At 42.1% G+C, this 13,827-nt stretch overlaps 1 protein-coding gene across 1 annotated transcript; it reads left to right on the top strand.

The window, feature by feature from the left end:
- Positions 1–10,731, top strand: LOC139629586 (protein AKNAD1-like). Its single transcript, XM_071492302.1, has 22 exons — positions 1–220; positions 1,070–1,276; positions 1,402–2,588; positions 2,731–2,805; positions 2,907–3,018; positions 3,433–3,572; positions 3,652–3,711; positions 3,873–4,006; positions 4,118–4,310; positions 6,182–6,363; positions 6,840–7,016; positions 7,392–7,551; positions 7,700–7,794; positions 7,900–8,105; positions 8,191–8,305; positions 8,488–8,670; positions 8,795–8,901; positions 9,014–9,154; positions 9,273–9,365; positions 9,514–9,628; positions 9,786–9,954; positions 10,093–10,731. The coding sequence occupies exons 2-22, from the start codon at positions 1,081–1,083 to the stop codon at positions 10,261–10,263; spliced, it is 4,011 nt and encodes a 1,336-aa protein (XP_071348403.1). The 5' UTR covers positions 1–220; positions 1,070–1,080; the 3' UTR covers positions 10,264–10,731.
- Positions 10,732–13,827: the final 3,096 nt, after the last annotated feature.

Raw genomic sequence — 13,827 nt, 5'->3', positions numbered from 1 at the left:
CGCCTGTACGCCGCCTTCAGTCGTCCGGCTCCGGCCTTCAGCCTACATTATTAATGATGCCGCAGAAACTCAACCTGTCCGAGAAAACATATGTCGAGAGAGGAACAGACAGAAATACTGCCGGCTACCTAGCTTCAAGATTATGCCAGGCAGGAGCACGGCTGTGGATCGGATCAACTTGAAACCATAGTGTCGCAATGCTGAAGGATCCATAACCAGAGTAAGTTACTACCACCAACAACATGAAAGTGAAAATACAGCACAGGAACTGTTTTTTTCTTTTTTACATAAGTTCAGCTTTGTATTGTAGCAGTTTATATCTTTCTTGTAATAGCAAAGCTTTAATAGGCCACACACACCTGTCCTCTCTCAGCAGGGGTGGGACTGAGCTCGATTTACTTTCAATTTCAATTTAATCAATTACTCAAAAACTGCTAGTCACTACTACTTCTACTACTGGTTGTACAATTTTGAATTACGAGTACTGTACTTCAGCATTTTCTGCTACTTTATACTTGCATTGTACTGTTTACATTTATATGGCAGATAAAGTTGCTATATTTACACAGGTGATAGTTTTAGATGCATTATATAATATGATGCATTGTTATGGGTTAAACAACCCAATAAATCATTAATAGCTCCATCAACCATCTACATCGCTAAATTATGTTAATTCATGCATAATAATTCTTCAATAATAACTGTTATCACTGATATTGGCCATTATGCTGCAGAATAAGTTGTTTCACCTTGGATAGATGCTAAAACTTTTTTTTCTTATTGAATTAAAGCTCTTTAATGCCTCCGCTACTGTTTCTCTCACACACAAATTCTTTCACCCATAAAACACCACACACACTTACTGTATGTCACACAAACCTCTGCCCACACAATGTATTGATTGTTGAACAGTTGACAGCTTAGTACATTTTGATCCAATGTTGTCAGCTCACAAGTTGTGTTGCTAAGTGATGAACAGGTGCTCCATCCTCTTTTCTTACCCCCCTCGTCTTATCACAGGTGAAGAGAGGCTTAATAGAGCGTCCACTTAAATTTTCTCTTACAGAGAAAGTGTCCATGGAGGGAGATCCAGAGGAATCAGATGAGGACCGTCAGGGACCCACCGTGCTGTGGGAGAAGTGCATCCAGCAGAGCATCTTTGTTGACCTGAGTGAGGATGAAAGTCTCCACTTAAGTGATTTGGAGAGTTCTTTAGCTTTACATCTCTCCCAGGCAGAGTCTGCTGCCTCTGAGGCCAGCATCCATCTCAGCGGTAAGTCACTACAGTGCGCATTTGTCTATTGAGTGTTATACACTATCCTGCCTGAGCTGAACTGTACATAACACTGTGTTATAACACATGTAGCAAAGTTGGTGTTTATGTTCTTTAATTTGCAGGGAGCGCAGTGCTGTCAGCCTTGGATGACACCTCCTCAGAGTCCAGCAGTGTGACCAGTCACAGTGAGAGAGTGGTAGAGAACAAGACCAAGAGCAGCATATTGCATGTATCTGCCCAAAGACCAAACACAATGCAAGATGAGCCACCCTTAAAGCGGGGCTATGAAGACCAAGGGCATGATACCAGTGACGAGGATCAGGAGGACCTACCTTATGATGGTAACCTTGGAAGTCCCTACTTCAACCAGACAGCTGGCTCTGAGGGCAACACGAGCTCTGACAGCAGAGAAACTGTTCACGCTGATGGTCCTGGTCTGCTTGGGTTGACTACAACAGATGGAGTTGGTACCAGTGAAAGTTTGGTTTCTGTTGAGCATAATGAGGATGCCAGCACCAAACAGGACAACTGTTTTGATGCTTCCAAGCCAAGTGAGGTTTTCCCATCATGCCCTGGTCCTGGAGACATTAACCAATTGTTGCTGCGACACTTCTCTCAGGAAGAGTTGCTGCGGCCAGGTAGGCTGATCGAGGCAGAGACCCTGCCGGAGGTGTCCTTACTGGAGAGCATGGACGACACTGTTTTGAGCTGGGGTCCAACACACAACAGCACAGCTGTTAATAGTAACCAGTCAGAGAACCCTGCTTGTAATTCTGAGGTTAATCAGAGTGCCCTCTCTGAGAGGACTGATGAAAAGAGTCATGCTGCATCAAAACATTCATCAGAAAGTTTAGAGGAGGAGGTTGAAAGGAACATTGATAATGTCACTTCTCCTGCTGACAGCACTGCATCCAGCTGTGCAAGTATAGCCTCAAAGCAGAGCAGTGGGGACAACAGTGGTGTAGATGTAGTGAAGCAGGAAAAGTCTGAAGAGGACGATCAGGTTCAGAGAGTCCCACTTGTGCGCACCAGGTCCTTCAGTGAGATGAAGTATGGCCAAGGCCAGGTCCATTACCGCCTCCCTGACTTCTCTAAGGTTGCCCCCAAGGTAAAAATCCCCAAAGCTCCAAGTGGACCTGCCAGACCTGCTCCTCAGAGCCCCAACATCATGCACAGAGCCCTGTCCTCTCCGGGTATGTTAGAGGTGATCAGCAGAGTCCTGGAGGATTCAGTCCAGCCATCAGAGAAGCCTTACGTCTTCAAAGATGAGGAGAAACACACTCCTCCAGCATTGGTGCATCACCTGCAGGTAGAAAACTTCAAGACTTTACTCTTCACAGTGTACATCCTTTCATGCCTTTTAGTTTCTTTTGCTTTGATTTCCTCATATAACAGATATGTGAATGTTGTGCTCTTAGGCCTGATATTTAACTTGTTCCTCATTTCTTTAGGCTGAATATGATAAATTACTGACCAAATATGCTGAGGCAGAAAACCTTATTGATCAAATGAGACTAGGAGCCAATGTAAGTAAAACCGAAACCATGCAGGTGTTTGAGAAATCAAAACAAGTTAATAATCAAATTTTTTCAATGCAAGTTACTAATTTATTAAACTTTTTTTGCAGACTCATCCTTCCTCAGAACTCATGCTTTATTCAGAGTGTGATAATGATCATCAGAGAAACTTAGCTGAGGGAAGCCATCTTGGATCCTTGGCTCCTCACCTTTCCACATCAGGTACGTCTCTGTAGCTGACATCTGATATTATGACGGGTCATCGCTTTGCTTCGCTACCTGCAAATCATGCAGCAAAGTGCAACTGGTTTCCATAGAGACAAATGGGGTCAGATGACATTATTCTAGTAACACAAACAGCTTTACTTTGCTTTTGGAGCACTTTTGTTAAGTGGAAAACAATGAATGTAAACAGGACAACCTGACCACACTAAAAATATGTCACTTTCTGCATCATATTTTCAAATCATAAGATCAAAAACTATATGCATCATGTGTGATTTGTAACTCTTCATGAAACACAAAATAACAAATTCTTCACATTTATACACCAAAAGTACAAAATATTAGACATGCTTACTTTGTTCATCAAGTACAACAATGAGGTAAATAAAAGTGAGAAAAAAATGTTTTCAGAAAACTTTGGAGGAACAGCCAACGAGAGCAACATCAAGGAGGTGAACACAGCTTCCTCCGCCCTGCCTGAGCAGGAGCCCAGTGATGGGGAAAAAATGACTGCTGAGCTGAGAGACATCATCAGCCCATTCATGCAGAAGGTAAGTCTGAAGATATCACCAAGCTACCATTAAATAAAATAATACATCTAAATCGATCAACAAACTTTCTTCTACACAGGTGGAGGAGTTCAAAGTGAGTGTAAGCATCATGTCAGTGAGCACAGCAGAACAGCAAATGGTAAGAAATGTTTACATTCTACACATGGTCGCCTGTATCTGACATACAAGATATGGAACGTTTCGACTTTTAGTATTTATTTCAGGTGCACTATCATTTTTAATAACTAGTTCCTTCTTTACTGTTGCATGTACCTAAATGTGAGGTTTGTCTTTTGTCAGATGTTGAGGAGCATGATGGAGGCTCAGGACCAGCTGGAGAGGAAATACATCAGTAAGAAGGAGGAGCACAGAGCCCTGGAGATGCAGAACTACATGGGTCTGTCCAGGAACACTGGCACCTTTGACCCAAGCAGGTTAAAGAGACCTCACTATTGCACCCATGTAAATATGTTAGTATCATGGTAATGCATCCATTCATGTGTGTGTGTGTGTGTGTGTGTGTGTGTGTGTTGACACGTGTTCAGGCTGGTGGAGGGAGACATATTCAGGATAGGGATGCACCTTGAAGACATAAAGGAGATGATAGACAAAAACCTCTGTGAGCAGATTTCTCCACCTCACTCGTCCTCCACTCCCACAGCTATGAGAGAGATGCTACATGTGAAGCCCAGTGCTCTCTGCATGCCCACACCCTCCCCTCCACCATCCCTGCATGAGGTAACCAACTCACAGACACACCCACTAACTCAACAACGCTCTGTTACCTTCACAGTTTTTTTTACCACTTGGTCCACAGTCAAATATCTCAACAAAGTTTGAACTGATGAAACCATGAAATTTGGTGCAGACTTTCATAGTGATCCACAATTTTTTCATGAAATTAACATTTTTGGCTTTGTGTAAAATGTCTCAACAACTAGATATATGTAACTTACTTTTTTTTTAATAACATTGATGTTAGAAATTACAAACTGAAAGGTACAGTTTATGTTAATATGGATATTATAGAAATATTATAGGAATACATGCTATACAGGACTTGACTGAATAAAGTACCTGGATTGTTGTATGTAATTTATAACGTCACTACAATTATTTTTAAAATGATATCATCAGTATTACATTTCTATCTAATGATTTTAACCACATTATCTTAGTTTTACTTGATCATATAGTGAATGGTAAATGGTGAGTTTATTGTATTACTCTCTTGTATCAACCAGAGAATCATATAATATCATAGAGTCTGTGGGTCTGTGCGTGCATCCAAGAGGCTCCCCGGATAGTGGGAGGAAAGGCACAATATTCATAACACACCCATCCATCAAAAAACATAAAAGAAACAACATTGGAGCACGAGTCAACTTACAGTGCACTGTCATGTGCATGTTCATTTATTCTTCAAACTAGATCAAACTAGATCAAACACAACTACTGTTTTTTTTGTCTACCAACTCTGCAAAGATCTTCATTTCTCGATGGGTGTCTCTGTCTTGGTTGTGAAACCTACTTTATTTTCCATGGGCTTTGAGCACATTTTGGATTTCTCTAGTTTTTGGCCACCCTGATCTCAATGGCCACAAGTTTGTCTGTTTCTGCCCGGGCTCCATCTGAGTTCCATCTCCTTCTCTAGCATTTGAATGAGACATAATATATAACGACAAAAAAACCTTTCTGTTTCTTTTCATCCATTTCCAGCCTGATGGCAGGAGTCTGCCTTTCAGCTGCATGATCCTTTGAGAACTTTTGGAGCTTCATGGTTTCTTGGCAAAGAGCCTCCAGCATCTCAAAGTCCCTCAGACTGTCTGTCGTGTTCTGTTCCTTTAGGTCGTTTTGCCTCTGGAGCAGCTCCTTTTCCTTCTTCTCTACAGTGTAGCTCTTGGCCTTATCCTCAGTGCTGTTCTCCATTGTATTGAGCTTCTGCTGGGCATTATTGGAGCACCTCCTTCAACCACTATGACCCTTTGCATACCATCTACTTCCTTGCAAAGCTCCTCTTCCACCTCGACTGCCTCCATTTTCTCTGCCTCTGCCACTTCTCTCAAATCCTTATTTTTCTGAAGGACTTGGCTCAGCTCCTGAATTCCTTGGTGGAGGCCTTACACCTTTGATTTGAGCTCAGCATCGAGCATCTGATTAACAACTGAGGTGAGATGTTGTGCATCTCCTCCAGTTTCTGCAAAAGTTAATCTACAATGGGAACAGCCTCGCTTGCTTTGGCCTCCTCCTTGGCCCTCATGTCTCTGTTTATCTGGAGCTTTTGGTTGATTTTTTTAAGGGAGAACTTCTCTTCTTTTTCTCCATTTCTGTCTCAGAGGCAAGAATCTGTTACTCAATGAGCCAAATGAGTACCAGATGTGAGCTTGTTTCTGTAGTGTACTTTGGTCTATGACCCAATCCCTTTGCTGACACTCTTTTATATATTTAACTGTGAATGCAGCCTGCTCTGTTTTGAAAAGTGGAACCTTATTTGTGTCCACACCCTGCACCTTCCTTTGTGACAAATTCTCTCCTGGAGGAAATGCTGAGTGTGTGTGTGTGTAAGATTACACTAACCACAAATTATTTGACTGAGCTTCATGTTTCAGGGTCCATGTGCAGGTTTTTCCACTGTGAGCTGTAAGATGGAGACACGGAAAGAGGAAGAAACGGAAGAGGAAGTGGAGGAGGCCTGTGAGGTCCATGAAGATGGTGGATTGGAGCAAAGCAGTGAGCTCGTTACCACCGACTCTGTCCTGAAAAATACTGGATATAACAGCTGCCATTCACGGTACTTCATAAAAATATTTAAAAAAATCTTTTGTTGTTATTGAATTAATGCACTGGTAGTTAATGCTCACCTTTAATGTCCTAATAATATACTCTTTTTTTATCTTATAATTATGATTAATGAAGTTATGAAGTTTCAACTGAGTTAAACACTGTTGTACCTGTGAGTATTGTAATGAAATATTTTATGCACCAGTGTCAATTCCATACAGAAAAACGAAAGTAGTTACCTGTTATCCCTACATAAATATAATACACCACTGTTATGCATGTTCCACTGCCACTATTGTGTCCAGCTATTGATGATTCCAGTGATACTTGCGTGTTTGTTTGTGCTGAAATAATAGGCACGTTCTCAGCCTTCCTGTGGGCCGATCGTGTTTCAGGTACAGTGTTGGTGTTGGGTTCCACCGTGCAGAGGGAACAGAGCGTTTGGGTCTGACTGTGTGAGCAGGTTTTCTCTCTGCCCTGTTTCAGGAGCTCACTGGGATCTCTGGAGAGACTGGACATCCAGACGGCTGAGGACGAGGAGGGCAGTGAAGAGGAGAGGAGCCCTGTCTCTGTCTTGTCAGAGGGGATAGATCATAGCAACATCTTAGCGTACCTGAGTGGAACCAGCTCAACCTCAAAACAGAGGGAGTGGACACCTGAAAGGTCAGTGTTGGGATATTAAAGCCTACTGGACCACATCAAAGAGATAACTGTGACTGGACTGACTCTCTGTTGTGGTTTGTCTGTATTGGTTTGCTCTTAAATAATTTACGGCTCATACGAGTAATCCATCTACTAATCCTGTCACAGTGTAAGTGAGCTACTTTTATATATGTGATGTCAATCTAGAACTAGGAAGCGTCTCCTGTACCGAGATAAATTATCATAAAATGCTTTTCATGTTCCACTGTTAAAATACTGCTTGCCATTTTTAAACAACTAACTCTTTTCATCTCAGCTCCACAGGTTGAAAGATGCCTCGGCAATAACATTTATCATTAACTGGCTCAATAAATACCTTTATTGTTCTTGCTGCAGTTGTAGCACCCTGGATTGTGTCCTTATCCCGGAGGATGAATGTGACCTGGGTGACTCTGTGAGTCTGGCTGTGGAGGTGTCCTCTTCCTCTGATGCACCCAGACACTCGGACACCCACAGCCACTCAGACGCTCCTCTCAACACCCCATGTGCATCGCAGGTCAGCCACAGACAACAGTCAGTTTGTGTGACAATTGTGATCGCTACTTAGCTTCAGACTTAGATGATAATTTAATGCACCAGGTTTTCCTGCAATGGTGTGTGGAGGGTACATTATTCTAACCGATGTTGTGTTTTCTGGGGTGCAGAGGATCGTGAGTCCAGAGACAGACAGTGGATTTGGGAGCTCTTACTTGAATCAATCCACCTCTGGACCATTTCAACCAAATCTGCTCACAGAAAGGTACAAATCTAGCTAAACATTGATTCACTGACTGATCCACAGTCACTGTCCAGACATCACACGGGTCCTGGTAGAATAACTCATGTTGGATCTGTCCACTTCCAGTGTGCAGTCCAATACTGATGCTTTAAGTAGCTCTGAAAGTGAGGGCTCCTGCTCCAACCTGCAGACAGCCATCCATTCAGCCTCTCTGAACAGCCGGCACTGGGCCAGCCCCCACCCGTCTGTCCAAACACAGTCCTGTGGTGCAGCAGCTGCAGTGGAGCTGTGGGTGGAGAGCACCACTAAGGAGCCTTCAGTCAGGCTACCGGGTGAGCGAGGCCTTCACAATGTGATTCTTCATCTCTTTTAACAAGTTGTGAAATACTAAGTGCTTCTCCCACACTTACTGGACAGGATCTGATCCCAGCCTGCCTGCACAGCTCCATCACCACATTTCTGAACCAGGACTCAGCACCACCATGGATACAGAAGAAAGAGGCAGCCAAGTGTATTCCTGCTCTTGTAATAGGTCAGTATATGCTATAAACAGTGTAAGTATAAGCAGTGTTGGTGGCTGACTGCTGCACAGCTGCAAACTAGAACTTCACCAGCGTAAATAAAGATTTAATCATCCTCTTCTATTCACGCCCATCTACACAGTGAACTTATGAATACCTGTATCTGGGCGTTTGTGTGTTCCTGTGTGTTTAGTGAGGCTATCCTGGCCTTGCAGTCAGAGGTGTTCAGGCTGAAGAAGGACCTGGAGGAGGGCTTAGTCCAGCTGCCTCACCTAGCACAGAAGATGGACTATCTCACCTCCAAATACAGACAGGATGGTCAGGAGCGCAGGTCTAAAACCAGATCCAGGACCCACCTAAGAGCAAACTGTAACAGGTGAACCTGATCCTGTTGGAAAGTGGATAAATAGAAAGGACATTGTTGGATATTAACCAACCGGGTGAAAGACTTCATGTTTTTATCATTCAATCATTCATTTTTCTTACACTGTATCCTCTAGTGAATGGAGATCCTCTAACAGCAGACAAACTGTGAATAATCTTATCACCAGTCCAGCAAGAATAGAGGACTGGATCTCTTCAGACATGGACCCCAGTAGGAGCAAAGGTACTCCACCACCATCATAATGCTCCCTGTCTGCGTCTAAGTGTGTCTCAACATCTCTGTGGGGAGATAATTCTTACAACATCCACTTTGAGTTTGATGATCTCCTCCCCAGACACAAACAGTGGGGATACAGACGGCTCTGAGATCACGTCACAGTTCCACAATTCACCTGTAGGGAGCCGAAGAGGCAGCATCTCTTGTTCTGGACCTGAGTTTCAGTTTAAACTTCAGGGGACACTGCAGTCCAACAGAGGTCAGGGCCACAATAATATTTCACAGTGCAGTACATTCAGAATTATTCTTCATGGTTATCATATCATTTCTCTCCAAAGTGGGTCAAAGTGGACAAAATACACATTTTACTCCTTTAGGGACAGAAGGAAACTGCTCAGTGAAAACATCTAGTTTGACCAGCTCCATTTTAAAAGGAGCGTCTGACAGCCACGCCAAGCAAAGAGCAAAGAGTGAGTAACTTTCTCATCTGATGTTTCTCATGTTTGTTACTTATCAGGTGGGAGAACAGTGTGCCTGTCATAATATTGTAAACAGGGTTGTAAATATGTACAGTCTTGTGTATGAGTTGTGCACGTACTGTTGTACTTCTCACATCAGCAGCCATCACGGAGAGTTTTTACTCCAAGGAGAGGTGGTCTCTGCTCTCCTCTCCATCTCTCCAGAAGCCGCTCCTCCAGGTCAGCTACGGCTCTTCCTGCAGCCTCCCTGCCAGGTAAGCACACATCTCAATTCCAGCACAATCACACATCAACATCTCTCGCTGAAAACAGACAGATATTTATCAGCACTTTGCCAAATAAAGTTATTCAATTATATAGTTCTGTAAAACAGGAATCAATCTCTCTCTTCCTATCTGTCATCGAATCCAGCTATAAAGTGAGGGAGCCGCCGCTGCAGCCCGTGTCCCATCACAGGAAACGGTCCACACAGTCAGACACAGCACTCCTGCCCAGCAACGTGTTCTTCCAGCAGACGCTGTCCCCTGTCTCAGTGCCCTCAAAGGCTGTCAGCAGGACAGGGAGACGCAGAGGGAGCAAGGTGACATGTCTCATCTTTCCACATGCGTGTCTGCTGAATAGTGTGACATTTTAGAGATTATTTTTACTCACATGTTGTGCATCACAGGAGCAAATAATCAGTGGTTATATGTGCATGTGATTTGGCTCTTTTTTCTAGGAGGAAGAAATGGACAGGACTCTTGACCAGGCTATTGAAGTGGCCCGCAGCATGAAGAGGACCACCGACCGGATGGCTAGGAGACTATCAGCTGACCTGGCCAAAGCTCAGCTCTGCAGGAAACTGCACAACATGCAGCCACTAGAGGGCAGGAAACACCATGCGCTATAAGTTTACCCAGTCATCAAAAATCTGCCCGTCCCTATGATCAATGATGCCTATGAAGAATATATTTTTCTGACTTTGAGTTATTTAAGGGTGTTTCTGTGTGAAGTTATTGCTTTTGTACATGATTGTATATTTATAGGAGGAAATCACCTGAATTACATTGTAAAAGTAAAATATCAATATTATAACCTTCAATCTGTGCATTGTAAGGTTTTCAGATTTTTTTTAAGCAATTTGATATTTTTGTTGATTGACAGCATTTTGTTTATACTGAGTGTCTTTATATTTGATTTTTATGTCTTTGGGCCACTTCATTCTTCAGCATGCTTTATATCCCCCTCTATCCTCGAAGCTAAAAAGAGGCACGTTGTCACATCTGTGATCTTTAGTTAGAGAGCAGCATCGTTCATACTGTCCAATGTCACTCAGCAGATGAAGTAATAAACATAAACTATCTTTTCCCAGTGTTTCATGTCAGTACACTTGTCTCGTCTAATTCTTTTCTTTTTTTATTTTACCTACTTCCAAACTATAAGCTATCCAATGCACACCAGCAGCCACAGGGTAAGGAGATAAAGTTCAATCAAAATAAATCTAGGTCATATTGACAATATTGCATTTCAGGAAAATCCCTCTCTGCCTTTACTTCAGATGAGTATCAACTTTTGTGCTTTTAGCTAATGTGCTCATTCGATGCCTCTAATGCCCATACCTGCTGGCCTGTGCGTGCTCATGACACAGTGTCTTCTTACTGAGTTTCTGTTGGGTGGCTTTGTGGCCCTGTTCCTGTCACCATCACAGCCCGATGCTGCCGGGCTGAGTTCGGCTTTTTGTTTGTGGGGTATCGAGTTTCTCTCTTGTTCTAAAGGGGGTATCAGAAAAGGAGATGTGTGCAAACAACATTCCTGAACTGTCCCGTCCGACTGTTCAAAGATCAGGTGAAGTTCTCAGTGCTCATAGTGATTTCTCTACCAGTGCAGCTTATCTCTCACATTTCAACTCAAACACAGGGTCTCCCCCACAGACCAGACCATCACACTCGTAACCTGTAGTTGAAAAGCTGAGATTCTGAACAGGAAAATACTGGTGTTCTTCTAAAGTGTCAGCAGGACTAATCATGATATCAATGACAATATCTGGATAAATGCTTTCTGTTATTGTGCATTTCCGTGTACCAAACAAACTTGTTTGTAGTTGCATCTCATGAGTTTTCCAATGATTTACTGTGAAATCAGAGAAGTTACATTAAATGTTCACCCTGGACAAATGTGAAACAGAGGCCTCAGTGGTCCCCCCTGGCTGTACATGTGATGTTATGTGCTTGTCCTGAATGTGTGAGGACTAATTTCAAACTAAAGCCTAGTTCATTTGGGACGGTCCAACTGTGGACAAAAGCCGTGGGGAAAAGCTGATTTCTGTGTCGGTGGTTAAGGTAAGCGTGAGGCCAGGGTCAGGTTTAGGGTTAGGCAAGTAGTGGTTGAGTTTAGGGTAAGTCTCCAGGAAATGAATGCAAGACTATATAATGTATCCAAAGGTGGCCTAGAGCAGCATGTATGACGGACATGACTAGAAAAGTGAGGAAGCTGGTTAGATAACTAACATTTCTTCACTGAAGGTTATTTCATGATAAATAACAATTATGTGGCTCTACACTATTCAGTCTATTGAATTATATTTCTGCAGTCTGACGCAGGGGTCACATGTTGTATGTAGTTAGGATGTCTGTTAAGATGACACAAACCTGTGATTCTGAAGATAAATACAAGTTGATTTGACTTTCAAAGTCTTACACAAAAAGAAAAAGAGAGAGGCACAGACACGGCAGCCACCTGTTAGAGCTGAGGGATGGTTCCTTTTTTGTGTTTCTCCCCAAAATAACTTATGTTTTATTCGAGTTTTTGGCTGCTTTATGCGATGTCACCATTGTATGCAAAGTCAGCCTATGGATCAATGCGATTTCTTATAAATATCTTTTTTGGAAAAGTAAAACACTGAAGTCATTCTCTCGAGAAACGATGTTTGTTTCTTCTTTTGAACTGTGGAATCCTTTGAGGCTGTGATTGTAAATATGGTCTATACAAGTCAACTTTATGAAAATCAACTATTAAACTCATCATAACATAAAAAACATCATCCCTGTTGTTTAATTGACAGGTGAACAGTCATCTGTCAATCTGCAGCCATATCAGAGATGGTAATTTCATTTAAAGGATAAAGACCATGTACCTTGTACACTGTCTGAACTTGGGGTCACTGATTGTTCTTTGTTAGTTTTGTTTGTGGGTTTCTGATTGGTCAGTGATTCAAAGTCGATAACACAAAACAATTGTTTACATCCTTTTCCACCTATTCAATTACACTGGAGCATTATCTCTATACAAAACAATTAGGCTGGTAATTTGGGAAATCTGAGACTGTTACTTTTTGTTCTTTGAACTCTCTGAAAGTGGCGATTATCTCATTCGTGTGAAGTTGAATTTGATCAGCTGTCTCCTTCTGGCCTTTGTTCACAAAGGAGTTCGTCCATGGCTGGTCCTTCGGGATCCCAGCCCATCTTCATAATACACACCTGACGCAGATACTCGGCCACTGGGGAATAGAAAAGCTTTAGTCTAACCTCACCATTGGCTAAAAAGTCGTCTTTGTAACTTTACCTGGAAATATTTGAACATATAGTACTGTACATACAGTAATTCTATACATCGTAGTAAAGTTCCCTGTAGAATATCATACTGTATGAACTTCCAGTTATCCAAACATTTCAAGCAGGTTTTCTGTGGGGTTATGTAAGCCAGCTTGCTTCTGTTGTTTTGATTAGTTTTTCAGTGTCATGGTGAAAGAGGATTGTGTCTTTAGCTGACTCTGAAGCAGATTAATTAACTGTAACCATATCAGAGAAAAGATGCACATGTTGCTCTTATATTTTATAGTTCTTTTATTTTAGAAATTGTTCTTACAATTTTTATTCTGTTTTCTGCTTCACATTTTTGCATTTTGTATTCTTGCTTTTTTTTTTTTTATGCTATTACTTATGCCTTTAGTTACTGGTGTCATTTTACTCGCTATGTTAAAATGAGTACAGCACTTTGGTGAACTCCTGTTGTTTTAAACCTGCTATATAAATAAACTTGATTTGGTTTGAAAACCAGGAGAAATCAAATATTGTTTTTGATGAACACAGACATACAATCAGCAGAAATAGGTCATCACTGGTATCAAGTTATCTTTTTACTTAAGGTGTGAAGGCTGCACATTTCTCTACAGGATGTTAGGGTGGTTTCTTTAGATGCAAAATATTTCAGACTTAAAAACGGGAAACAATTTTCGCCACTCTTCACATTTAATGGCCATGGTTGCAAAAACAAAAAGTTACAAGTTTTCAACAAAAGTATTTTTATCTGCATCCTCATCTATCACAGGTGAGCTTCCTCCTCTCGCTCTGATAGGCCACCCAAACACCCCTGAGGGGAGGAGTTACAGCCTTTGGGCTCTTTGGTATTTGCTGAAACAATAAAGGACCTGTCGTTTCATCTGAAAGAGAGAGAGAGAGAGAGAGAGGGAGGGAGG

Source organism: Trachinotus anak, unplaced genomic scaffold, assembly GCF_046630095.1.
Source record: "Trachinotus anak isolate AG129_WGS33_773 ecotype Australia unplaced genomic scaffold, CSIRO_AGI_Tana_v1 ptg000012l, whole genome shotgun sequence".
NCBI lineage: Eukaryota > Metazoa > Chordata > Actinopteri > Carangiformes > Carangidae > Trachinotus > Trachinotus anak.
Note: the sequence above shows the minus strand (reverse complement) of the source record. Positions and strands in the feature narration are given on the sequence as shown.